Raw genomic sequence first — 23,873 nt, forward strand, 5'->3', positions numbered from 1 at the left:
ACCCCTGCAATTCCTCCATAAACCTCTAGGGGACAGCGGACCTCAGTTTGGGAACCCACAATCTAGATTCAACTACAACTAGGATTTTCCAATTTGTAAAATGTATGAACTGAATAACCAAAGCAGTATTAATTGGCCCTTCAATAAAACCATTTACAGAACAAACAATTAAACAGGTCAATTAATTTTTTTTTAATTTACTCAATGACAAAATGTGTTCAATTCATTTTAATTTCTTTCCTTTGTTTATTTGCTCGTTTTCCCCTTTGTTATCCCTGTTCGCAAAAATAAAAATCGACACAAATGTTTTAAAATTGTATAAAGTTCTTGATATTAGACAATCACAAACATATCATAAATGAGGTTGTGCAAAAATTCATCATTGTATATTATATGTATATATATATATATTTTTTTCAACTCTGTAAAAAAATTACATAAATTCAGCACAAAAAGTTAGAAAGTGATATAGCGAAACATTTAATATTTGCCGTCACATAAGCTCACATCATACTCACATACCATAGTCGATTCTAACTGCTCAAAGGTTTTATTTATTTCCATAGTATATTAAACAGTCACTTTTTAAAGGCAATGTCAGTGGGTTTATTATACATGTTTTATACATGAGCCTTTGGTTGCGAAGCAGCTATGCACAGGCAGGGGTCATCGAGGAGTAGAAATGATATCCAACGATGAAGAAATAGTCGAGTAGCAAAATGTTTACATATATATCGAGTCCAAAAAGAAATAACAAAAGGAAGTGTAAGGATTTAAACGGCTCGTACCATGAAAAAGAAAATAGCTCTATATATATATATATATATATATATATATATATTTTATTTTTTTATTTTTTTTAATTGTTCCTATTTTCCCGGCACAGCACAATATTTAACAGTAACAGAAATAAAACTACATTCTGCACAAGCTACTGTTCACCTGTATCAAAGACACTAGTATGTTGGTTTACTGTTGGGTTGTGCACTCAGATCAGTCCAAATCCTGGGTATGAACTAGAGAAACCAGCCAGCAGAAGCCATTTGGGAAGTACGCGGACACTTCCACAACTTCCACCATCAGCTGCTCACTAGGAACTTTCCACATCCATGATAATTTGAGCAGTATCCATGGCAGCTACCGCTACTACACACAACAACAGAAAAGGACAAAGGTCATAAAGAAGAGAGCCTGGTTGTAATCACACATCTGACATGTAGCAGCTGAATTTTGTATTAATGTTATTTTCAAATGTGTGAAGAAGAAGAAGAAGAGGGGAGAAAAATAATAATAATTAAAAAAAGAAATCCAGCCTAGGCCTTCTAGAAAAGCCATTCTCACGATGATGTAAGCGACGGGGGGGGGGGGGGGGGGGGGACGGACGGACGGACGAAAGGTTACGTGCGGGCTCGGACCGAGGAAACGGGAAAAGTGAAAGAGTTCAAAACCACAGTGAGATGGCAAACGATAAAATTGGGAGCGAAAAAGCGTCTCGTTGAGTCACCGGCGCCGGCGGCATTTCCCCCCCGCTCGCCGCGGAGCCTCAGGAATTGATATTGGCCAAGGGGAAATTCACGTTGGACTGCCACTCGTACGCTTTGCGGGTCGCGGCGATTCTTTCGACGAGGGACTGGAACGGCGGCCGCTCTCGAGGGTTGTTGTCCCAACACTGTTCCATCAGCATGTACACCTTTTTTTTGGGGGGGGGTGGGGGGGGGTGGGGTGTCGGTTAGTCCACATCCAGAAAGCTCGGCATTTGTCGCGCGGAGAATTTCAAGATTTACCTCGCGAGGGCAGTCTTTGGGACAGGGCAGCCGGTTCCGTCTCTCCAGTAATTTGATCAGCGCCATCGTGGCCATCTGGTTCGGCTCCACCCCCATCATCTCCATCAATTTCTAAGGGGAAGCAAAGCGTAACGTGATTCGTCATCGTCAAACGCTTCGGGGTTCGATTACGGCCCTGTTGGGTCAGACGTGCACTTCAGCTCAGTAAATAACAGGCATGGGGGGGGGGGGGGGGGGTCGTGATACAGGTTACGGGGACACACGTTCAAGTATCCCCGTCTTCCGGGGCACGACGGTGACGTACGTGGGGCGGGCTCTGCGCTCGGCTGCAGCGCGTCAGGATCTCGTACAGCGTCACGCCGAATGACCAGATGTCGGAGGAGAAGGAGAACTTGTTCTCCTTGAGGCACTCCACGGCGTACCTGGAAAACAGGTTTTATTTTTTATAATTAGTTTTATTTTTAAAATTTTTTTAACCTCTGCTGTCAGCATGCTGGCCATACAACACAGAATATTTGTGCCATTGCATCTAGGACAGAGTTAGTCTGCAAGTGGAGTTCAAGTTCTCAACCTGCAATGCAGCTCTTTATTAATTCTTAAATCATCAAGAACTGCTGCAATAACTCTGTCCTGTGGACAACCTGTAGGATGACTAGAGCACAGTTTTGGTTATGGAGAGCCACCACCAACCCACCTCTTTGGAAACTGAAATATCTGGTCAAGTTTGTAATGATAGTCAGTGATATGATGATAATTAGGAGGTTAGGAGGTTAAATATGCATATATTAAAATTTTGAAGTGACTTTTATAGCACCGGCCACTTGTGGCCGAAACAGTATACATTGGTTAAACATCTAAACATAATACACAGGTTAACTATCACAACAGGCATATTAGATACCTTGGTAATGATATCTCAAACCAATCTGTCAGATTTGTTTACCCTTATTATAGAACCCAGAATCGCGATTGTTGCGCCGCCCCTTCGGGCACCGCGTGTCGATTACGCACATTTGAGTATTTTTCGAGCTTATAGAGTTTGTGCGTAATCACCGGGTGTCATGACATTTCACTGCTTATATGTACGACCGTATGTGTATGTATGTGACAAATAATCTCTTGAACTTGAAGAACTATTCATCATGTTTGGGTCTCTAAACAACTGATCACTACTCCAAGAGGGGGAGAATCAAGCCGGTGAGACAAATAAACATAGAAACAAACAACTACGACCAGCAACCTGGGGTGCACCCCAGCATCCCCATTGGTACTGGTGTAGAAGGTCAGTATTATGTCGCGGCGCCTCCAAGCAGCGCAAGGGGCCCCGAAGCCCCCCCCGAACTCCACAGCCCCGCGGACAACCCCCGGCTGCCGGAGATCCCCGGGTACCCTGCCCTGCGGCCACGGAAGACCCCCGGGCCCCCAGAGAAGCCAGAGGGCCGTGGAGCAACTCCCGCGCCCAGCCCGAGGAGCATGACCAGCTCCCAGGGAGCACGAGGAGGCCCCGCAGGCACAATACGCAGCCGCCGGCACAGAACCCTGGCCACGGGCACAAGGTACGGACCGCGGGCCCAGATCACGGCCCCACGGTGACAGACCGACAACCCCCCCGAGCCACCAGCCCCATAGGCGGGCCGGCAGGATCCCCAAGCCCACCCACGCCCCGCACAAGGGGGGAGGCCCGCCCCACCGCAGCCAAACAGGCGCCCCGCCCGGCGTGAGTGCCAAGTGCCCATACACGTAGCATCGCGTGCCCAGCGCGGGGCACCTCGATGTTACACCCCCAACCGACGATGCCGGCAGGCCGCCAGGTATGCAGGTCCTCCGCCACCCCCAGCACCCGGGGCGCCCGCCGCAGAGAAGCTCCGCCGCAGAAGCAAAAGGCCAACGGCCGTCCCCCACACCCCAACCCACACCCACAATGACAAGCAGTCCCCCCAGGGGTCCCGGAAAGCACCAGGTGGCAAGCCGTCAGGACTCCCGCCAAGCCGGGAGGGGGGGACCCCCCGACCGCCCCCTGGCCAACTACGCCCTCACACCGACCCGCCAGCGACCAGCCACCCTGGAGGGGGGAGAAAAAAAAAAAAGAAAAACCCAGTGCTCAATGTGCTGTTGGTAACTGCGAGTTATGAGTCCTTCAGGCAAGTCGAACCGGGATCACTCGCACCCCTCCTGTCCCGCAGGCCCTGGTCTAATGGAGTGTTGTTCGGAGTAGGATTGATGTGCCAGTGTATGTGTTACTAAAGTGTTGTGTTAAGCTAATGTGAGTGGGATTAAAATTTTTGGGACGAATGAGAAGCACGCTTGGGCAGGAGCGTGACAGGCAAGATGGCAGCTGCCCGCCGCATCCCCACCCACATAGCCTGCACCCCGCCCATCCCGCAAGCCCTCGGCCTATTGTGTGGTGTATGTGCTAAGTATGAGTTTTGGCACTGGGAGAGATAGGCAAGTCGCGACCGGATTGATCCAGGGGCGCAACAGGCTGGGGAGCAACCACGCAGACCCCCTCCTCCCGGACCCAAACACGCCCCAGTGCGCCCACCTCCCGTACCTGGTGGCAGCCAACCCAAAGCGTTCAGCCAAGGGCGCAGAGCGTCCGCCATACGCCTCCGCCATCCGCCTCCGCCATGTCGGGCAGCTCAGCACCCCCATCAGGCCCCTGGTCAGCCCCCAGCCGCCGAGCATGCGGACTACAGAAACAGAGGGCGGCAGACGGCACCCCCACCCACAACCCGACTCCCCAGCGACAAGCGGCATGCTGCGCGGCCTGCTGCGCGGCCTGCTGCGCACCGAGAGCGTCAGAGGGCAGGTACCTCGGCAGCCCGGTGTGATGACAGGAGACCGCCACCCACGAAGGAGGCCACATGGTGAGCCCCGCGCCTAGCACAGCCAGCCAGGTCCAGGACTCAGGTTTACAGGTTTTCTTGGCCATTGTTAAGGCGATCAAAATGGGTTGGAGGTGTTTCAGTGGTGGGTCGACTGAGGAGAGGTCACCGAGAAGACATATAGACGGGGAGAATGGAATGCTGCGATCCAGAAGGGTTGATAGCTTCTTGGTGATGTTGGTCCAGAATGCTAGAATAGGTGGGCAGGGCCAGAAGGCATGAAAGTAGTCATCTCTGGTATCAAGGGAACAGTGGGAGCAAATGTCTACATCCACAAAACCCATTTTGAACATTTTGTGTTCCGTGATATGGGCTCTGTGCAAAATCTTATATTGGATGAGTTTCGGGTCATAGAAAAGGTCGCAAATAAGCTTCCACAGGTTGATATCGATGGGAACAGCAAGGTCTCTTTCCCGTTTCATTGTAGGTTAAGCCGTGGCCACCGATATTATACCTTTGGGTTAAAGTTGGGAAGGATATAAGCGAATTGTTTTCAAAAATATGTTCCAGATGAGTAATTCCTTGTCTTCCTTGTCTTCCTTGTCTGACCTAAAGATTATTGGTCTGTTTTTAACCAAGAAATCTGGGTTGAATTTGTTTGGAGATAGAGTGTGAACACTGAGTTTGAGGAATTTCAACCAGGCTGACAGAGTTGTTGCGATAAGTGGGTTTTTAAAGCAATCATGTTTCCTTATAGATTCAGTGAGGAATGGGAGATCGGATAAGGATAACTCCTGACATTCAGATTGTTCAATGTCTCGCCATCCATGGGCCAATTGTTTCTCTGGTTGTAACCATTTAATTATAAATTGAAGATGGTTTGCTAGATAGTAGTATCTAAAGTTTGGGGCTGCTAGGCCTCCACAGTCTTTGTTTTTCTGTAGTGTTGCTAGTTTAATTCTCGGTTGTATTTCCAATAAAATTTGTTGACTATTGAGTCGAGAGTATTAAACCAATGTACTGTTGGTTGCACTGGGGTCATTGAAAATATATAGTTTATTTTTGGAAGTATATTCATTTTCACTGCTGCTATCCTACCAATTAGTGAGATGGGTAGGTTGTTCCATCGAATGAGGTCTTCTTCAATGGATTTGAGCAATGGAGTGAAGTTAAGGGTAAACAAATCTGATAGATTGGGGGAGGTTGTGATAGTTAAGTGAAGTTTCTGGGTTGCAGCATTACAGTCCCCCCCAGTGAGTGGTAAGACTGTGGTTTTAGTCCAATTTATTTCATAGTCTGAGATAGCTGAGAATTTAGATATAAGATTGAACACCTCCGGTAGGGATGATATTGGGTTCCGTATGTACAGTAGGATATCGTCTGCATACAAACTGATGTTGTGAACAGGAAAACAGGTTTTAAAGGTAAAAAGCTTTTCTCTCGTCCCCTCTGCCGCGCAGGCGCCCCGACACGTGTCGCGGCGACTGTGTCCGGCCGTGGACCGGGCCGGGCGCCTGCGTCTCTCGGAACTGACTTTAGGAGATGTTTCACTTTGTTTGTTAAGCTTTGAATCGCCGCGCTCCTTCCCATGTTGGAGATTCTCTTTCGTTCCGCGCTGCGGCCAGATCGTCAGAACTCATCTAGGTCCAAGTGAAGTCTTAAATTAAATAACTAATGATAATAATAACATGATTTAAATGATTCATCTTAAATGAAGCCAAGTCTCAGAAAGGCACATTAGAAATTCTGGGTTAATTCAAGGCGGATCTTAGTCCTTATTCACGTGCAACTATCCTGATGCTGCGTGAACTCACCAGAAGACAGGACTGTCCCCGTCCTTGCGGACGTGGTAGTAGATGTCGCCCTCTGGGATGTACTTTGAAAGGCCAAAGTCTCCGATCTTCACCAAATTGTCGTTCTCGACGAGAACGTTGCGAGCGGCCAGGTCTCGGTGGATGTATCGCTTCGAGTGCAAGTAATGCATCCCCTTATGGAAAAAAAAACAAAAAAAGACATTAACAGCTGGAAGTGATTAAAAAAATAATAACTTAGATCACCGTTTGTAATACAGTCTTTTTTTTTTTTTTTTTTTCTCAAAGTGCTCCGTTTTGCTCACCTGGCAGATCTGCTGGGCAAAGAGGAGGCACTGGGGAATGCCCAGTTTGCGTTTGGGAAGGTAGTCCATGAGACTTCCCAGCGGCAGGTACTCCATTATTAACTGCACCACTTGCCCGCCTGCCCATGGACGAGAGACACATTTTTAAAGAAGCTTCATTTGTTTTTTTTTCCCCCCATCGCTTTCACAAGAGAGGGGCACAAGTGACGTCGACTAAAAACGCCCGCAACACACGAGATACTCCACACAGCACAGACCCAACAGATAAAATCTTCTTTCTTCCTTTTTTCTGGGCTGCTCCTGTGAGGGGGCGCCACAGCGGATCATCTGCCTCCTTCTGTCCTGTGCATCTTCCTCCCTGACATCGAGCGCCTGCACGTCCTCCCCTCACCACATCCATAAAGCTTCTCTTTGGCCTTCCTCTTTTCCTCTCGCCTGGCAGCTACATCCTCAGCCTCCTTCTCCCAACGTAACTCTCATCTCTCCTACACACGCGTCCAACCACGACCTGAGCCGTCCCTCTAACGTCCTCGTTCTTAATCCTGTCCATCCTTGTCGCTCCCAGTGAAAATCTCAACTTCCTCAGCTCTGCCACCTCCAGTTCAGCCGCCTGTCTTTTTGGCAGTGCCACCGCCTCTAAACCGTACAACACGGCTGCTCTCACTACCGTCCTGTACACCTTCCCCTTCACTCTTGCTGGAACCCTCCTGTCACAGATCACTCCGGACGCTCTTCTCCACCCACTCCACCCTGCCGCACTCTCTTCTTCACCTCTCTCCCGCACTCTCCGCCGCTTTGGATGGTCGACACCAAGTACTTGAACTCATCCGCCTTCTCCACCGCCACTCCTCGCGTTCTCAGCTTTTCGCTGCCTTCCCTGCCATTCAGGCGCTTGTGTTCTGTCCGCTCCTGCTGACTCTCATTCCTCTCCTCTCTAACGCACGCCTCCACTTCTCCAGGCTTCTCCTGAACCTGCTCCCTGCTCTCGCTACGGATCACAATGTCATCCGCGAACATCATAGTCCACGGAGACTCCTGCCCGATTTCACCAGCTGATTTCACCCAATAGATAAAACAAAAAATATGCGATGAGCGAGTCGGGCGGCGGCCTTCCCCGCTTCCCCCGGGACGCTCGACGGCGGGAACGAGCTCCGTCCTCACCCTGGATCACTGGCGTCCGGCTTCCCGGCCATCGTCACCGCAAGGCCTCGCGTATGAAAACAGCGATAGGCGGATCCCTTCTAAAAGGAAAGGTGACGACCATCCACCTCTTGAGCTCAGGTGTATATAGATATATAGATTGAGAAGATAAGAGATACCCCCTTAGTTTATAGTGTTTAAAATAGGTATGCATTTGAACCATGGTTGCCAGAGATCAAGGGGCCTCGGACGATTTAAGGCGTGCGTTTCCTAACAGTCAAACATCGGATCAAGTGTGAAGTTCAAATATAGATTGTGAGTGAATCAATGACTATATGTTATCACGTATGCCCTAAAAAGGGTTTTAAAAAATATATATAAAGAAAGGGGGGATTGAATCACGTTTTTATTTCGGGGGGGGGTGTCTCGGTGGCGTGGTGTTCCGGCTCACCCAGTTCGGTGCAGCAGCCTTTGTACTTGACGATGTTGCTGTGATAGAGGGACTTGAGGGTCTCGATCTCCTTCATCCAGCCCTCGAGGTGGTGGCCGTCCCCCTCTTGTTTCAACGCCTTGACCGCCACGCACTCGCCCGTCCCGTCATTGGCCGGATCGTACAAGTAGAGGGTGACTTTTCCAAAGTGACCCTGGAGACCCGGGGCACAAGAGGGGAAGGGGGCAGGGGGCAAAATGTGTACGTTTGTCTAACTACGGGAACACTGGTTGGAAGGCGGTCATTTCCCCGTCTGAACTCACGTCTCCCAGGTCTCGCATCTTTTTCAGGTAGCGTTTGTGGAAAACACTCGGGTCCGAATTGAAGAAGGTGTCGCTGGGGGATATGTCAGGATCTGAGCACGGAGATAAAACGTCACATAAATATATTTTTTTATTTTTTATTTTTTCACCTGAGGAGGAAATCCCGAACAGAAAAGCCGTGGAGCAGCCCCGGATTACACACTTTTGATCATGATCTCCGTGAGCTCCCGCAGCACGGCGCGGAAGGACGGCCTCTCCACCGGCTCGTAGGTCAGACACATGCTGATGAAGCTGGCCAGCTCCTGGGACGACGGCTCCGCCAGGCGCCCCTTCTGCTGGTAGAAGCGCTCTTTCTGTCGGAGGACAAGCAGAGCGTTGGGTGACGCGTTCGGGGGCTCGGGGAGGGGGGACTGGGAGCGAGCCTGTGCGGCGGCGAGCCTCACCTCGGACAGCGTGCTGCCGCTGATGGGCAGATCCCCGTTGTTGCAGATCTCCAGCAGCGTGACGCCGAAGCACCACTGGTCGGCGGTGTTCCCGATGGGCGCGCCGCTCTGGATGCATTCAGGCGCGATCCACGGAATCCGCTCCAGGCGCTCTGCGATGCAGACAGCGGTGGCGACACAAGTGATTAAAATAGAATCGACTGAAGACCGATCTCAAAGCCTACAGGTTCCGCTTTTTTTTCCCCCAACCCGGGACACAACTACGATTATCATGCGTCGTGTACTGTTTTTACAAGAACTTGAAATGATGTCGTGGAATAAATAGCTCAGAATACAGAAGTTAAATTAAAAAAATATATACAGTATAAATAAATAAAATACTAAGTACAGTGACGACGAGGGGAAATCCACTCTGAAAATACATCCACTTTGCATCTTTAATAATTCTATAATGATTATACACTTGATTTGATATTATCTGCCCCAAAGCAACGATGAAGAAATACATGTATTTTGCAACGCCTCAAAATATTGCTCATGTTAGTCTTATGAGAAGGAAGATCAAGATTGGTGAAAATGTAACCCAAAAAAAAAAAAAAAAAGATGAAACCATTTTGACACTATATTTCCCTCTGCCAGGTATCGCTGTCCACAAAGTTGGTGTCGGTGTTACTTTCGACAAAAAACAAAAAACAAAACTGTCACTTCGCGTTATCAGGAAAACAGGAACTGTTGCAGACACAAATAAGGCTTGTTATAGAGGTGCTTCCTGCAGGGTTCTGAAAATAAAAGCGTCGCCGACATCTCCACTCACACCCTACTTTGCGCGCTCACGATATCGACTAAGCAATTTTAAAAATAAATAAATAAATAAAAATACGACAGGATCAAAACACTATTCGACATTGATCGCGCCTTAATGGCGGGTTATTAGTGTTTCATGGTTGCGACTGCGAGGCGACAGGAAGCGTCTATGATTGGCACGTTTTGCATGAGGCTTCCTGTGCCCTAATCTACTGGAAATAAGACGGTCGAAGCAGATTGAAAAAAAAAAAAAAAACGGCCGCGTCTAGAAGGGTAAATTGGACGAGCGGAGTTAAAAACAGGCGTCCGGTCCTGACCTTCCCGGGAGAGGACATTCAGGGCGATGCCCGGGTCGCTCAGCTTGATGAAGGGCGTGGTGCCGTGCTCCAGGCCGTGGCGGACCACCAGGATGTTCTTGCCGCAGACGTTGCCGTGGACCAGACGCTTCGCCTCCTGGAGGGGGTTCGCCGTTTTGATTGAGACATGCGTTAACTTGGGACATTTGTTGCAGAATTTTTAAAAATGACTCGGTGGGGGGGGAAGAAAGGATGGCTAGAGTTACTCAGAAATCCAAGAGGAAAAGTAAACTGTTAGAACACCAATATGTATGTGATTTATGTTTTTTTTTTGTTGTTGTTTTTTAGTTATTTATTTTATTTTTTTTATTCAGTCCCCATTTTGTCTACCATTAGAAAAAGGCTTGAAAGAAACTTGCTGTGTTAATAGTAGAATAGCATTTGCATTGATGTTCGACATTGCCAGATTGCAGAGAGTTGACCAAAATAAACACTGGCTTTGCTTTGTGAGACAAGAGATAAGGGATGGAGCAAAATCAACAAACCCATTCCCAGAAAAAGCGTAGAGACGTAAAAATATATATATATTTTTTTTTTTTACGACCTGATAAAATTTTCCCTGCGAATATGAAATATGGAGATGAATAGACGCCAATGTCCAAGTGCAAAAACTGAAAATGTATAAGGACAGAGATACGGGCGGCGAAGGCGCTCTGCATTTTTGCGATATTCAGATGAGCGGCACGAGGGGGCAGGGACTCACGAGATAACTGAGGGCGCTGGCGAGCTGGATGGCGACAATGAACTTCCACTGCGGAGTCACCGCAGCCTTTTCCTTTCGGAGGAAAACGTCTAAAGGCCCAAACTCCACAAACTCTTCAACCATTATGTCTGTGGAGAAGAAGAAGAAGAAAAGAGGAAAGAAAAAAAAAAAAAAAAAAAAAAGTTGTCGGGTAAGTTAAGAAAATGGGGAAGCATTCTGAAAGCCAAACTCCAACAATCATATTTAAACACGTCAGAGAGCCATGGGTTTCGACGGGGGAGGGGGAAGTCGCCAGATAATCGGGTGGAAGTAACGGCGTTTAAAGCAGTTAAAAAAAAAAAAAAAAAAAAAAAAAGTATGACCGTCTTACTTTCGGATCCTTTGACCGACACGCCGTGCACGAACACCAGGTGACTGTGCGACACCTGGTTCATCAGGCTGGCCATCTCGAAAAACGCCTGCGAGAGGGGAACGGGAAAGGCACGTTGAGACGGAAGCAAAACACTCGACAGCGGGTCAACGGCAAGCCGACGGGTTGCGCCGGTTTATCCGCGGCCCCTCACCAGCGCGATATCCTTGTGGGTGTGGTCCAGAATCTTGAGAACCACGCGGATCCCTTCGCGGTCGCTGGGGTTGTTGTTAAATTCCCCATCTTCATTCTCCGCGCCGCCAGAAACCAGCAAGCGGCCAGAATAGATGTTGGTTCTAGTCCCACGGCCCAAATGTTGCTCCTATACATAAATGAAATGCAAATAAACTGGATGGTTGCAATTTTTTTATATATATATATATATATATATATATATATATATATACATACACACACACACACACACACACACACACATACATACACATATGTTTTTATATTTTTTTTATTCTATTTTATTTTTTATTTTTGGTACTCTGACTGTCAAGCTTTTTTTATGCTAATCATTTGGAGATACGCACCGGCTAAACACCGCCACATATTCCTCGTACACGGCAAAATAAAATCGTTGTGATGAATTTTAATTCTGACCTGTATGATCTCTTTGTCTTTGATTTGGTAGAAACGCAGTTGGGTCAGGTTCATGGACAGGGACAAGGGATGGACACCGTTCCTCATCACCAACAGGTTGGATAGCTCTGCACGCAGACAGACAGAGAGACACACACACACACACACACAGACACCCTTTATTCAATTATCAATCTGTGCAGAAGCAGACAAACCACGCCAAAACACGTTGGCAACACTGCCAAATTGCTGGAGGCCAAACCTGTGGGCCTGGGCAGGCAGCATCTCTTCACGGTGAAGCTGCTGGTGCCAGATTTGAGCACAAAGGTCTTGAGGCTGTCGGTGAGCTCCTTCAGGTTGGAAAACTGCTGGTTCCAGCCGTCCAGGCAGAATTTGGAGTCCTGGTACAGAATCCTGAACTGCTTGTGTGTCGGCTTCGAACCGTCCTGCGGGTCGTTGTCAAAAATAAAAAAAATAATTTAGTCCTCGAAACCCCTATAACACCCCCCGTCGAGGGGATCTGTGACGTCTGCGGCGGGGCATCGATCTGCTCTCACCTCACTTCTGTTCATCACAGCCAGGATGATACGGTTGTAGTCCACGGCGCTCCAACGGACCAGGTAAACCCCGTCCTCCGTGGCCTCCTTCTTCAGCCTCAGCAGCATGAACTCCTCACTGAGAACACAGCAGAGGTGGCACACACACCAGGGCGTCTTATTCGGGAAATGAGAGCGGAATAGGTCGTGTGTGCGAAGCACTTAGGAGGCAAATTCGCGAATGTTTTTGGAGTTTACCAATCTGGCCACAAGTTGACACCTAAACCTAATGAAGTACTAAAATATACTAAAGTACTAAGTTGTACTAGTACTAAAATGGAAAAAAATCCATGTTGTAATAAAAAAATCAATGTAGTTATTGACTTGAGAAATTGCATTACAGTCGAAAAATGCAGAATCGATAGAAAAAAAAAACCTCAATAATTCCGCTATGCAAGTTAAATGCCATACAGTGTTATTGTATTTTACGTAGGTATGAGATATTATGTCTTTCAATGCTTTGGCGTTAACCCTGTCCCTGGCTTCGATCTCAGCTTGTCTGCCATTTTCATCTCTGAATGCCGCAAATATCATCAGCAGCAGTGTAGGAAGGCACAGCTCTCATTCCTCCATGTGCGCGTACACGCGCACACACACACACACACACACACCCACACACACCCACACACCCACACACACACACCCACACACACACCCACACACCCCCACACACACCCACACACACCCACACACACCCACACACACCCCTCTACGGCGACGGGACAGGACTGACCTCAACGGTCCATGCAGGCCGTTGGTGGTGCTCAGCACGACCCGGGGCGGGGCCACCTCATGGCAGAGGTAATGGTGGGCATCTGCCGTCAGCCGAAAGTACCCGTCCAGGAGGGAGATGAAGGACCGGGCCTCCAGGCTGGAGTTCATTTGGACCTCCTACGGAGAAAACCGACATGGGAGAACAAACACATTGCGATCAGCTTCGGTCCGGCAGCAACGGGACGCGCACAAAGTGACCCATCAGGCGTTCACCCAATAGGATCTAAAACCACGGCCCCCGGCGTGTGCGCAGAGTGCGCTCAAAGATACTTACGAGCCCCAGCGTTCCGCCTGATTAGCATCAAACATCAATTCAACTAATGCATTGCAACCAGCCTTCCATTTGCTAAATACATTACCGCAGAATCCGAGTAATCTCACCATGGATTTGTTGTCCTGAGTGCTGATGCACACAGTGGTTCCGGTGATGGCAATGTGAGATATTTCTGGGAAGTCGCAGAAGGAGCTCCACTCCTTGGAAGCGTTGGCATCGGGTTGGACGGGCTGTTGGACGGGCTTCGCCTTCTTTGTGTGACCCGTGTATTCGTTTCCGTAGTAGCTGTTGGCCTGGGCCTAAGAGGGAGGGAGGGGAGTCACACGCCGCTTAACAAGACCCCACCACCAAAAAAAAAAACAAAAAAAAAAAACGGAACGATGACATATTTCCGATTGCACTCGCCTTCTGCCCGGACACCTCCCTCCACCGGATCCCCTCCGTGCCGGAGATCATGACCTCGTGCGTGGCCGGAGCGTCAAAGCTGCCCCCCGAGGCCCCGTGGGCGGCGCTGAGGTAGGAGCCGCTCCCGTTCCCGTCCTTGGTCAGCTCCATGTGGCACACGGAAAAGGTCTCCGTGCCGAACCGGGGGGTGAGGTGCTCCAGCGTGGAGATGTACTTGCACATGACCTCCTGGGCGCCCAGCCGGCCCATTTCCACAGTGTGCTTCTGGAAGGTCTTCACAAAGTCCGAGAACACGCACTGGATCCTCAGCTTGGTCAAGATGTTGTTCTTGGCGAGGTGTTTGGAGAAAGAATTGGGGATGCAGTGCAGGAAACTGTGAGGGGGAAAAAAAATATTAAAAATGAAAATAAAAAAACACATAAAAAAGTAATCAGGATCCAGAGCTGAGAGCTCAGATATTGAACGCCAAAGCGATGACGATGACAGATTCACTCAAGAGTTTCATCTCCTGATCAGTTCCTAAAATCAATACCTTTTTTTATACACTGTTACGGTAAAACAGAGGCGCTGAAGGGCACTTCTTAAAAATAACATTGTTCATGTGGGCATGAGGAAATGATGAACAGAATCACCAAAGCCCACAACGCACAATACATATTATGAGTGAGTGAATAAAAACATTTTATCTGGCGAAGGAAACCAACCCAAAAAAACGGCTGCTTGCCCTTTTCACACGGGTGTTGCAAAAAGCAGCTCCCCACTCAGCCCCGCCATTCCCGCCCCGTTTTTTCCCGTTACCTGATTTTTTTGGAAACTTCTTCTAGCGTGGAGCCCGTTTGCACGGCCTCGTGCGAGAGGTGGAGCACGGCCATCCCCAGGCTCTCGTTCTTGAAGCGATTCAGCTCTTCCTCCGACTGCGCTTCCTCCATCGGCACGACATCGTTTATGAAATCATATTTGGTCTAATGGGGACACGTTACAGATTTTCATTATCCGTGTAGTGAATGAAAGCAAAAGGGGGGAAACATAATGCAGGGCAGGCACGCAGAATCCAACGCACTAAGAACAACAGCAAAGCAAACCTGCGAAAATAGGTATTCCAAGGAGGTGAACTCCAGCAGAGGGGATCCCCCTTCGGCCGACGTCCCAGAACGCGGCGCGTGACGGGACACGGTGGGCTCATCCTCGTTGAGCCTGTGCCAGTTCCGAAAGTAAAACCTGGAACGCAGAAGTTCTCATGAGGGGGCCGGCCACGCTGCGTGATACTCTTGCCTGCTTGTCAGAAAAACCAACGGACCTCATGCGGTAGTGGAGCGCCTGGCCGTTGTCGGGGTTGAAGAGGTGGTTTGGGCTGTACCAGCAGCAGGAGACGGGGTCGTACAGCCCAAACAGCACATGGCACAGCGGGGTGACGCCTGGGAAGGGAGCTTCCGTGTTACTTCCGCAACGTCAGTCACAGCCGTCTCAATTCATTGCGCTTCTGAACGTCTTCTTTCGTTCGCGTGTTCGTAACCTGCCGTTTTCCACTTGACTTATATTATTTGAATGCTATTATTATTATATCTGACAGCTATTTGAGCATTGCAATGTGTTTAATCTCTTGAACAGTGCCCTAAACTATTGTGAATATTAGTTTGAGTATTATTTGAGTTTTGCTTTGAGTAGTTTAAGACCGATGATTTGAGGGAAATAACGGTTGAATATCATTTGTGGAGAAAAGGTCGTTCAATATATAATTGATGGCCCAAAACTGAAGTAGGGTATAATATTTATTTCTGTAAAATGCATTCTTCTTTTTCTTTATTATCATCATTACGACAGAAAGATGGAAAGACGGACGGACGGACAGATCATCCATGACAGGAAATTGCGTAAGTATCAAAACAAGACAGCAGCACACATCAACACAGTAGGTACTAATAATTAAGTAATAAGAATTGATCATTCTTATAACAAAAACATTGGCAACATGCAATAAACGACATTTTAGTACGTATATTTTAATAAGCACACACAAATATAATTTATAAAGAACAACAAACCTATGGCTCTATAAAACGAACACACAAAAGTAAACAAAGCTCCTCACCCACAGCCTGGGCGGCAGACACGCACAGGCTCTCCGCCGTGACGGGTCCCGCAGAGTGGGTCAGGTAGCGAGCCCCCGCCTTGGTCCAGTACAGGAACACATGGACCCCGTCCCCCCGCGGAGCGGAATCCCAGCGCCGCTCACACGACCGGACCTTCTTGAACTGGTAGGAGCTACGTCCGAACATTGCTGGAGCGGCTGAAACGAAACCATGCCGCGTACAGCGAGCGCGCTGGGATCAGTCGACATATAAAAAAATAATAATAAATAAATAAAATAATAATATATTTATATATAGATATAAATGCATTATCGCCAATGTGTTTATCACACGCCTTCCAAACACAGGCGAATGGACAGAGCGATCCATTATATCAGATCCACTCCTAGGCCTTCCGGGGGAGCAGCCATTATTGTTTACATAATAACAATAATAAAAGCTATAAATTAACACCACACACACACACACACACTCTCACTCACTCACACACACACTCACTCACTCACTCACACCGTATCGTCTCAAAACTACGCCGTTACACCATCACGACGTTGACTTGTTTTGCCATCTTAACAACATCTACCTGCGAGCGGGACATTACGAGGCGGCATCTTACCGTGCGGAGCGTCCGGGCAGCCTCGGAAAGGTTGTTACGACACGCACATCCCTTCACGATCCGCGGCTCCGGGGAACCGTCCTCCCCGCCCACCGGTTCTCGAGAAGCGCATGACACATCAGCCCCTCCCCTGAGAGCCGAGTCCCACTTCCTCCGCCCCGCTCCTAATAACTGAGCGTCGGCGGCTCCCTCGCTTTACAACCACGAGAGGCCTCCGCCACGACGCACACAGAGAACGCTGCGATTTTATGCGCGATCCCTCCGATACAAAGAAATAAACAAAAATAAAGCCCAATTAGTTTGACGCCACGACTGACAGACACGGGAGGTTGGAGGGACACCAACGGTGTATGACACGAGCCGTAATGAGCGCAAAGAACTCACAAAAAGACACAAGTATGAGCATAAGCAAAATAACACACCTTTACTGAGGTCCAAAACTAAAGAAAAACAAAAACAAAAAAAAAAAAACTTTAAGAAATATCAGTTCGACTCAAATCCGACCCAAAGCAGGTGATTCCAATACGACAGTGTGTTCTTTGAGTGAATGCCACGACAGGTCTTTAAAATCTGGGCTAAATACATTTGAGAAGATACATAACGGTTGCAGTGCTCAACAAACGGGCCGCACACATACTAGGAGCGATACAGTGGGGAGCGATACATTTGCGCCGCAAAAAGCCGCTATTGGTCATTCTTTAGTTTCTTCCTGTTTGGCATCCTCATTCGCGGCGTCGTCGTCTTTGTCGTCGCCAATGTCTATCCTGGAGTTGGGAACCCAGAGCCCCGAGTCTATGCATCTCTTCATATGAGCTTTCGCCTCCTGAAGAACAGGGAACAAACACATTTCTTAGGCGAGGCAAAATTAAAATAAAATTGGTCACTTAAAAAAAAATTTATAAAAAAAAAAGCACATTTTATACCGATTACCATACAAGATATTGAACCATGTATTTTGTATGTTGTGGTTAAAAAAAGACTCACTGCACACATCTGTATATACATATAATCTATCCTATATAGGTTCCAAATTACTATGCAAATTGGATTTAAGTGTCATAAACATTATTTTTTGTTTTTCAATTCAACTCATGGATGGTGTTGTGTCTCAGGGCTCTTTCAATCACTGAAATCAATCTCAGTCACCTGTGATAATTAGTTTGCCAGGTGAGCCCAATTAAAGGAAAACTACTTTAGAAGGACGTTCCACATTATGAAGCAGGCCACAGGTTTCAAGCAACATGGGGGGGAAAAAAAAGTATCTCTCTGCTGCCGAAAAGCCTCAAATAGTGCAATGCCTTGGACAAGGTATGAAAACATTAGATGTTTCACAAAAACTTAAGCGTGATTATTGTACTGTGAAGAGATTTGTGGCTGATTCAGAGCACAGACTGGTTGGTGCAGATAAAGGCACGATGAGGAAGGTGTCTGCCAGACAAATTCATGGGATGAAGAGAGCAGCTGCTAAAATGCCGTTACAAAGCAGCAAACAGGTATTTGAAGCTGCTGGTGCCTCTGGAGTCCCACCAACCTCAAGGTGTGGGATCCTCCAGAGGCTTGCAGCTGTGCATAAACCTGCTATTGGGCCACTCCTTACCAATGCTCACAAGCAGAAACGGTTGAGGGGGCCCAGAAATACATGAAGACTCATTTTCAAACAGTCTTGTTTACTGATGAGCGCCGTAACCCTGGATGGTGCAGATGGATAGAGTAGTGGATGGTTGGTGGAGGCCACCATGTCAGCAAGGAGGTGGCGGAGTCTAATTTTGGGGCCGGAATCATGGGGAGAGAGCTGATAGGCCCCTTTAGGGTCCCTGAAGGTGTGAAAGGTGTGCAGAAACTCACAAGTTCAATGGAGGCAATATCAAAGAAGGCTCCTATGTTAACATGTAACTTGGCCTGTTAAGATGTTTTTGATTGAAATAACTTTTGATTTCAGTAAATATGACCTAATGCTGCAAACTCAAATGACCATTTTCAGTTCTTTACAACCTATAAAATGTTTTGAAACTCTGTTGTGCATAATAATTTGGAACAGTGCATTTTGAGTTTTTTATTTTTGAAAAAAATACTGTTATCATTGGGAGGTTTGTTCAATAACATTTGAATTATACCCTAACGGTTGATGACCTAAATTATACTGACTGTCATTTGCATCGATTATTTAGGAAAGTCAGAGAAAAATATCATTTGCATAATTTGGAATGCGGTGTATGTACCTCAATTTTTTTCCTTTTACCTCTTTTGTATCCCCACACTATTACCTTTGAGTCTTATTTTTTTTATATTCTATCCACTAACTGCATTACGTTTTAGGAATCAGTTTGTTTCAGTTAGTTGCTCGGTAGGAATTAGGTTAGCTATTATGTTCGGTTTAGTAACTATTGTGCATGCTCTCCGGGTGCGCTGCAAAAACATTTCTCTGCATATATGTATGAACGTATGCATGTGTGACAAATAAACCTCTTGAATCTCCACTTACCGTCGGGTCCATTTTGCTGATAACATCCTGCAACATTTGAATGTCCTTATCGTCGAAGCATTTCTGCATTTCCTGAAATAGAAGGTACGTAGTTTACTGATAAAAGGTATAGATGCTATCTAGCCCCCTGCCCCCTGTCGAGATCTACACGCACGCTGACAGAACAAGGGACGGTACGAGCTGACGCCACTCACTTCGGGCAGTGTTTCGTACACGTCCGCAGGGTCCAAGCCCCCGGGGCCCAAGCGCTTCTGCCGCTCCTCCTCCTCGTACTCCTTCATGGCCTTCTCGATGCGGATCTTAGCCCGGCCCCGAACCCGCTCCTTGAACGACTCCAGCTCGTCGTTGAAAGCGTCCTGGTACTGCTGGTCCGCCGTCTACGGGAGACACGGCACTTTGAAGTGGGAATAATGGGCTCGCGTACCAAACTGGCATCCCCACCCCCCCAAAAAAACACCCAATGTTAGCTTTATTTGTGCATTCCCAAATCTGAAAAAAATATCTGATCACCGATCAAGCTGAAAACTTTTACCAGCGCTTTAGATGTTAACATTATATCAGTCACATCTGTGCGCTCATTGCTCCCCTGCTTCCCATTTCACCTAAGCACCGCGGCGGCGGTGGAGAACGAAGCACCGCTGCGCTCAGTGGATGTTGAGTAAGTGAGGGGAGAGGAGGGCTGACAGCACCAGGTCGTAGCATCTGGTCCAATCCCAGGGATGTAGCTAAAATACCCAATAAATGTACGCTAGCTGTTTTGTATCGATTGGTTTATTGTTTTTTTTTAATAATTAAATTACAATATGTGCGCACACACTGTGTGCGTAATTATTTATTGCATAGTTTTGGCTGGAATGTCGCGGTTGGTACACAAAATTCTACAGGTTGGCTACTGATCCCCTTCCAAGACCACCCGAGTAAACATGCTGCGTTGGATAAACTGGCCGTCAGGCTCCGCTGCTTTGACTCCCCATCCACCTGCGGACGCTCCACATTCGTGCGGCATCGGCTCGGGACGCAGCGCTGATCATCCGGTCGTTGGAGGGGGCTCCCGGTTCAAACCCGGGATCCTCTGGCAGCGTGTTGAAGTGCCCTTGAGCAAGACACTGAACCCCGATGAGCAGTCCGGCCCCTCACATGGCTGCCTCCACTATCGTGTGTGTGTGTGTGTGTGTGTGTGTGTGTGTGTGAGAGACTGGCTATATGGAGATACAGTCCTTCTATGGTTTAACCACAGTGGATTCTCCTCCTCCACATACTCACGGTTTCAATTTGCAATATTAAGTCTCCCCCCGTGATTTAGGACAACTTTTGCGCAATTTAGGCTGCAGGAAGCCCGTCCTTGTTTACCTCCATTATAACTTGAGGATTGCTGTGGGCAAATCTATCAGATATCGCTCCAAAGTCGGATAAACGTGAAAATTCCCACTGATCTTTACAACAACGTTATGCAAGTATATTAAAAAAAAAAAAAGAAATGAAACAAGAAAAAACAAGAAAAATTAACCATCTGAAAGACAGATGAAACTTCCCTTCCATTCCACCCAGATGGTGATTACTCAAGTGAAGCGTAATTTTTTATTAAAAATGAAATAATATTCATTAACCAGCAAAGACAAAACACATAAAACTTGAGACAAAGAGTGCACTCGCTGAGAAACAAGGTTTCCATTTTGTGATAACTGAGTTTGAGTTGGTTCACATTTGGGAAACCGTCGGCCCCAGGGAAACGAGTTGTAGTGCATGGATTCAAAGCATGAGGTCAACGGACATATTCTGTTCTAGTTGTGGCTGTAAGACAGTATCGGCCACAACCCGAATCAATTACATCCTATTTTGTAGAGTCAGATGTTGAACAACGTAATATTATCCCGCGTCATTACCTTAATTTTGGTGAAGAACTGACGGAAGCATCCTCGTGGGTCCACCTTGAGGCTTTTGGCCAGCTCCAGAATGAACTGCATGACGATGGTCTGATGAGCCACCTGCTCCATCAGCGCACGTTTCTACGAGGCAAGCAAAGGGGGGCGGGGGGGACTCACAAATTCATTTACAATCAAAAATTTGGCGTACTAGATCGCATTGATGGTCGTTGGAATCCCAAAACGAGTCACGCCAGCGAACGGAACCCCGGGGCATCAGCTCATTATTGCCAAATCAGGAAAACGGCGATGAAGGCTTGAAGGAAGTGTACCTCCTCAACCTCCAGGTCGATGCACATGATGACCAGGTAGTTGGCCGTCTCCTCACACACGAGGTGAGGGTTGTCAGACAGGTACTTCTGGCTGTCGTCCCATCGGCGCATCATCCCTGCAGCGTTGAAAAAAAACAAAAAAAAAAAAAAAAAATAAGTGGGACACCTCGCCACCTCAACCAAAACACGGCCGCGCCGTCGCGTAGAGGGAAGACACGACGTCGTACTTCTTATAACGTCAGGATGAACTCCGCCGGCGCTTACCGAAATGTTTGATCTCCTTTTCGTACTTCTCCACAAAGGTTTTATGCTTCTTTTCCTTCTCCTCCTCCGTCTCTTCGCTGGGATCGGGTTTGACATTAACGACGCTCTGCGAAACAGATGCAGCGCAGGAACATTATCGTCGGAACAATTTAAAAGTTGCAACTATCAAAGCTCAATCAGAAGTGCGACGACACCCTAGCCGCCCTGCGGGGTGCCGAGCCTACTCCTGCATTAAGAGTAACATTTTTTTTTGCTTAAGCTCTTCTCGCCTTGCTGAAGCCCTCCTTGCTGAGCGTGTCCACGTTCCACGGCATCTTCTTCTCCTCCCGCCGATACTCCTCCACTTTCCTTTCGCACTCCCGCTCCTCCTTCTTGAGCTTCTTCTCCTCCGCCTGCGCCTTGCTCAGCTCCGCCTTGGCGTCGTCGGTCGCCGAGTTGGCGAGCGCCCGCGTTTTCTTCTGCGCCTCCGCCAGCTTGCGTTTGCACTCGCCCAGGGCCTTCTCCAGGTCTTCGCCCCTTTTCTGAAACTCGTCCATTCGCTCCACGCGCGCCTGGAGGGGGACAGAGAGACGACGTTCAGAGACACTGACAGGATGTTGCCTTCAATTCTTCCATGTTGTGTTGCTTGTTTATTTGCGCCTAAATTGAAATCAGGGTGTCCTGCAGACGGCAGAGTTAAATTTCAATGCTTTGAAGGAACTTTCCAAGACATATTTAAGGTATTGAGTTAAACGCAGCTCGAATTTTCAATTTGATATGAAGATGGATACTTCATTCATCCCTGGGGTTTTACCGCAGCTCACATAAAAACAACAGCAGTAGTGATAAAAGTAATAATTTTTTTTTACAAATAAGGATAAATATACCAACTTAAATATATCAAAAAATTAAGAAACCTCTGTATCAACATTTCACACGGTGTAAAAAATAGGAAATGGTGCAAGTTTGCATACATACATACATCGGATATACATAAAATCGCTCGATATATATAAAATCGGATATACTGTGCGTACCGGCTTGGAAAAACAAAACGGCTCTAACAATGCAACACTTACAGTAGTACAAACCTCAAACGTTCACATTTAAGACAATTGAATGACCTTTCATCGCCAATATTTGCAAAATTTGCCAAGGAGCTGCGGCCACCCTGTTAAACCAACAAACCCGCAGCAGCCTCGGCGCAAACGCCCGGACTGCTGCTTACCTCCTACGCGGCACTTAGACATTAAGCGGCTTTTTGGCTGTTGTGTGCGCACTTTTGTTGCGGAACGGTCGCAAGCACCGTACCTGGTGCCTCCATCGGAACAGGCTGGGTGTGTCGATGTTGGGGTGCGTGTCATCCTCGTCGTCGGACACCTCGATGTGGTCCCACACGCTGTAGTCTATCCCAGACATGATGCTAGCGGATGCTAACGGCGGAGCGCTAACGCAACAGTATTTTCCGGCGCTCGGTCGATCGCCGCCAACGCAAATATTGCGCCTTGTCGCTTCGCTTTTTTTTTTTTGTCTTCTTCCCTCTTTCGGGGTCCCTCTTTCTTTCTCGGGTCCGGTCAGCCTCGTTTCCCGGGCCCGCTTGTTGCGAGGGTTGCTCTGGGGCTGGCGCCGCTCCGGCAGTTTCTAGAAAGAATCGCCGCGTTACTTCCGTTTTGACGTAGCGGGCGTCGTGACGTCACGACGCGGACGCGCGGCGGCGTCGCGGAAGGCCCGCTCCGAAACGAGGGGGCGCAACCCGAGCTCCTTGTTTAATAAGAATGAAAGTGTTCGCTTTAATGCGGACTCATAGATTGAAATCTGTGCTAGATACCGTCATTGATGGAATTCAATCATGTTCTATGCAAAATGGCCTTATTTCTAACAATGTAAGACTCGTTTTAGATACACCAGTTTACTAATATCAATTATGTTACTAATAATTCGATTATTCATAATTCATTGTTCGAGATGATGGTTTAATTTTAATTTTTTAACTTCTATAAAACCTGATTCTCTGGAACACGAGTCCGTGACGATTGCGCTAAAGGGAAAAAAAAGTTTGGTTTCGCTCATTTCCTTTTGCAAATCGGTCAATAACGGGAACAGCGCTGTTAAACTAAACAGCGGCGCCCAATCCCCGAGATTTCCCTCGAAACCGCGCGGCCTGCCAGCGGTGTCCTCTATCTGTGCGCCTCTTCTTCTAGCTGCACGACTTCTCAATTTACAGACCAAAGCCAGCTTTTTAAAGGCCATTGTCCACATTCACAAATGTCAATCG

At 47.7% G+C, this 23,873-nt stretch overlaps 2 protein-coding genes across 3 annotated transcripts; both read right to left on the reverse strand.

The window, feature by feature from the left end:
• Positions 1-456: 456 nt before the first annotated feature.
• tyk2 (tyrosine kinase 2) lies at positions 457-16,758 on the reverse strand. Of its 2 annotated transcripts, XM_080008783.1 has the most exons (24): positions 16,680-16,758; positions 16,063-16,260; positions 15,271-15,388; positions 15,056-15,191; positions 14,772-14,935; positions 13,974-14,346; positions 13,676-13,867; positions 13,254-13,411; positions 12,482-12,599; positions 12,187-12,370; positions 11,946-12,052; positions 11,488-11,655; positions 11,295-11,382; positions 10,925-11,052; positions 10,183-10,318; positions 9,062-9,213; positions 8,821-8,971; positions 8,619-8,710; positions 8,317-8,509; positions 6,726-6,844; positions 6,424-6,596; positions 2,089-2,206; positions 1,785-1,895; positions 457-1,690 (listed from the first exon to the last, which is right to left on the reverse strand). In XM_080008783.1, the coding sequence occupies exons 2-24, from the start codon at positions 16,247-16,249 to the stop codon at positions 1,544-1,546; spliced, it is 3,513 nt and encodes a 1,170-aa protein (XP_079864909.1). In that variant the 5' UTR covers positions 16,250-16,260; positions 16,680-16,758; the 3' UTR covers positions 457-1,543. The 2 variants fall into 2 exon arrangements, 1 of the variants encoding a protein (XP_079864909.1); XR_013844374.1 differs by lacking the exons at positions 457-1,690; positions 1,785-1,895; positions 2,089-2,206 and adding exons at positions 3,799-3,846; positions 4,598-4,859.
• A 318-nt stretch (positions 16,759-17,076) lies between these two features.
• cdc37 (cell division cycle 37 homolog) lies at positions 17,077-23,233 on the reverse strand. The gene is made up of 8 exons (XM_080009961.1): positions 22,910-23,233; positions 21,889-22,170; positions 21,620-21,725; positions 21,356-21,471; positions 21,045-21,167; positions 19,356-19,538; positions 19,162-19,233; positions 17,077-17,502 (listed from the first exon to the last, which is right to left on the reverse strand). The coding sequence occupies exons 1-8, from the start codon at positions 23,015-23,017 to the stop codon at positions 17,371-17,373; spliced, it is 1,122 nt and encodes a 373-aa protein (XP_079866087.1). The 5' UTR covers positions 23,018-23,233; the 3' UTR covers positions 17,077-17,370.
• Between the last annotated feature and the right edge of the window lie 640 nt (positions 23,234-23,873).

Source organism: Zeus faber (genome assembly GCF_960531495.2).
Source record: "Zeus faber genome assembly, chromosome: 11".
Taxonomy (NCBI): domain Eukaryota; kingdom Metazoa; phylum Chordata; class Actinopteri; order Zeiformes; family Zeidae; genus Zeus; species Zeus faber.

Coding starts and splice junctions, on each gene's coding strand:
- tyk2 (XM_080008783.1), bottom strand. CDS start 16,249: ATGTTCGGACGTAGCTCCTACCAGTTCAAGAAGGTCCGGTCGTGTGAG. Junction 14,347..14,771: donor GAAGTTTCCAAAAAAATCAG/GTAACGGGAAAA, acceptor TCCCCCTCACAG/TTTCCTGCACTGCATCCCCA. Junction 6,845..8,316: donor AGGCTGCTGCACCGAACTGG/GTGAGCCGGAAC, acceptor GTCCATGGGCAG/GCGGGCAAGTGGTGCAGTTA.
- cdc37 (XM_080009961.1), bottom strand. CDS start 23,017: ATGTCTGGGATAGACTACAGCGTGTGGGACCACATCGAGGTGTCCGAC. Junction 22,171..22,909: donor TGTTCCGATGGAGGCACCAG/GTACGGTGCTTG, acceptor GTCCCCCTCCAG/GCGCGCGTGGAGCGAATGGA. Junction 19,234..19,355: donor TGTACGAAACACTGCCCGAA/GTGAGTGGCGTC, acceptor CTTCTATTTCAG/GAAATGCAGAAATGCTTCGA.